This window comes from Gekko japonicus, unplaced genomic scaffold, assembly GCF_001447785.1.
Source record: "Gekko japonicus isolate JY-2015 unplaced genomic scaffold, Gekko_japonicus_V1.1 scaffold1811, whole genome shotgun sequence".
NCBI lineage: Eukaryota > Metazoa > Chordata > Lepidosauria > Squamata > Gekkonidae > Gekko > Gekko japonicus.
This window is the reverse complement of record NW_015160268.1, coordinates 27214-30373: the sequence shown is the minus strand read 5'-3', so window position 1 is coordinate 30373 and position 3160 is coordinate 27214. Positions and strand designations below refer to the sequence as shown.

General features: G+C 47.8%; 1 protein-coding gene across 1 annotated transcript in view; it reads right to left on the bottom strand.

Moving 5' to 3' along the window:
* Positions 1-2210: 2210 nt before the first annotated feature.
* ENDOU (endonuclease, poly(U) specific) overlaps positions 2211-3160 on the bottom strand; it is a 25529-nt gene continuing 24579 nt past the window's right edge. Inside the window, exon 9 of the mRNA XM_015415109.1 lies at positions 2211-2362. Coding sequence (XP_015270595.1) covers positions 2248-2362 — 115 coding nt within the window. The 3' untranslated portion in view covers positions 2211-2247. The remainder of the gene's footprint in view (positions 2363-3160) is intronic.

Genomic DNA, 3160 nt, shown 5'->3' with positions numbered 1-3160 from the left:
TGACTTATTGACCACAATGAAAATGGTGATAGCAAGATCCTGGAAAACAATAAAATATTTAAATAGTAAAGAATGAATTAATACATTGAGAAAAAGAGGACCATCACAGCTGAGGAGAGGGATTTAATGTTGTTTATTGTGTCATAAAGGGTAACAAATAGCATAATCCCAAACAAGGTTACACCTCTCTAAACCCATTGACTTCAACAGACTTGGAAGGGTGCAACTCTGTTTGGGATTGCACTTGAAGTCTACTGAGCTGTCAGAGAGGAAGAGGTGTAGAAAAAAACCACCCCAGAAGCTAACAATGCCGATGGCATTTTTAATCTGCATCATCCTTTGTCGTCTCTCTCGTTCATCCCCACAACAGCCCTGTAAGGTAGGATACTACCGTTCCTCAACTGTGCATGGAGGAACCGAGAAATGAGGGCTGACCTGAGGCTCACTATGAGCACGGTTGTAAACCATGTCCTAGACTCAAGTCTTCTCACCTGTATGAACTTAAAGCCCCAAGAGACGTTGGTATGCACAAGGCGACAAATGGTTCTTCCCCAAGCAACGCGCCGCTGCCTCATGGGAAGTGGAGGGGATACCCCTTTTGAATGTGTCAGTCACGCACCAAACAAAAACAGTGCCTTAAACCTAATAGCTAATGATGCACACAATAAAACGCTTCATCCCAGCAGTGGTGCAAGGAAACCAACAGAGAGACAGCACAAGGGCACGGTACGTGCAAGCAGCATCCAATGGGTCATACAGGACCAGGCAAATTATATAAAGCACTGCAGGCCATAAAGTCCATGATAAAATATTAGAGTGGACAACTAAAAGGTGGGAAGAACTCAAAAGCCTGGGCCAAGAAGAATGTTTTGACCTGGTTCGTACAAGCGAAAAGAGGGCATTCCATAGGTTCGTACAGGCGAAAAGAGGGCATTCCATAGGTTCGTACAGGTGAAAAGAGGGCATTCCATAGGTTAGGTGCTGCCACTAAGAAAGCCCCGATGGTCACCCGTCTCCCTTCTGTAGGTAAAGCTACAGACAGCAAAAGATTTCCAGACGTCAGCTCTTCTTATCACTTCCACAAGTGCATTGGGGATATTTTCTTTGTATCGGGGGCAGGGTTGCACATAACTGGCCAAAGGAACTTTTGCTCGTGCTCTGAAAAATATTTTGGCCCCCAGGAAACCCCCCTGAGGTTTTACCCGAGTAGGACCCTTCGAATCTGTCTGAAATGTTTTTGTTTTATTAAGATGGAGGCCTGAGGTGAATGTTCACAACCTTCTTGATTATTATTATTATTATTATTTTGCTAGTCATCAAAATCTCTTTAGCTTCCCCTGAAATGCCACAAATGCTTTTTCAACATGCATCCAAACGTGGGGTCACTGCTGAGACAGTCAATGACTTAGAGCAGTATTTCCCAATCTGTGGGCCAGGACCCCAAAGTGGGTCGTGAAGCCTCTGCAAGTGGATCATGGGCCGAGCCCTCTCAAATGGCTGTCTCTGCCCCTTCCATTGCTCTGTTTTGTATCTTGGATGCCAAGATCTGACCCTGGAAGCAGTATCTTCCATGGCATACATTGGTGGTTTTCTTCTTCTTCACTGCATATACATGTTGATCAAATAAAACAAGTCCTGATGGTTAGTAGGATGAGTTTTTTTAGCATCTTAGAGTTTCTTAGAATCTTAGGGGAGATTAGTGGACATCATGGAGCAGGAGAGGGTGGTCAAAGGCTGGAATGCAACCCTCCAGATGTTGGAAAGCCACTTCCTTGGGGCTCATAGTGGGGCCAGCTGCACCCTTTGTGCGATGTTTGTTGGTTTCTCAAAAGACATCTGGTTGGCCACTATAGAAAACTGAATGCTGAACTAGATGGGGACCAAGAGCATGGTTTGTCTTGGGAGCCAAAAAATCTTTGGGCCAGCCCTGGCTGGATCACCACACCAAGTAAATTTGGACTTGTGGGTCACCGTGCCAAAAAGGTAGGGAGCCGCTGACTTAAGAGCAATGACGCTCCATATGTGATTTCTAGTTCTGAAATAGTGACCAGATGCGTCTTGGCATTCCAGTCTCACAATTACGTTGCACACTCCATAAAGGAAACAACATTCACAGAGGACATAAAGACAAAAGAGCAGGTCTGCTGCACAGCTGGTATGGTGTGAGAGCCAAGAGCCAGGAGCACACATCAAAAGAGGCCAATCTGATCATTCGCGATGTTCCTTCTCATTCTGCATCTTGCCTTCTCAGGACGTCTTCACATAAGCTGTGGCAATGTACTTTTTCCCATTGCCGTAGGTGGATTTATCCCAGGTGTATGTTTGGATATCCAGATCGTGACTCCCAAGTTTCAGATGGCACCTAGAGAAGAGAAACCTGGCATTCAGTCTCATCTCTCACCGAACCTGTTCCACCCATCCATCATAAGAGAGTGGGGTACCAATTGTTGTTTCAGACTGGGGGGAAAATAAGCTAGCTCTGAATCAAGCCAGCTGTGATTGCTGTCAACACAGGTATTCTTTCAGACAGATTGGCGGGTTTCAGATCTCCAGATTGGAACTTCATGCATCTTTGAAAAAGTGGGTCGAACCAGGGCATGTTGAGCTTTGAGCTGTACATACAGCAAAGCAAACTCTCCAGCCAACGGCTTCAGCATCTACAAATGGAAAGTCAACTCCTATCCAGTGTTCCCTCTAAGCTGAGTTAGTGTGAGCCAGCTCACAGTTTTTTTAGCCTCCAGCTCACACATTTTTGTCTTAGCTCAGGAAAAACGGCTCCAGAGCAAACTAAGGTCCCGTTCACACGCGGCTATTTGGTCCGGGAGCGGGACAGTTCGGGGCCGGATCAAACCGGCGCAATCACACCACCACATCTGGGAAGCGTCTCGCTTCCGTGGCCGAACTGTCCCTTTCCCGGGATAAGCTGGCGCAAACTAAACCACCTATCTAGGTGGTTTAAAGGGAAGTGGCGCGGCAACGGGGCGTTTGATCGCCGCCGCTTCCCTGCGCCGGCTCAACCCCGGCCCGGATCCGAACTGCGCATGCCCGGACATGCGCAGTTCGGCCGGCCCCCGAGTAGGGCGTGTTTTCTCCTCGGTGTTTGATCGCGCCGGGGAGAAAAGGCGGCGCGGCCGGGGGATCCGTGAGATCCCGCCGCGCC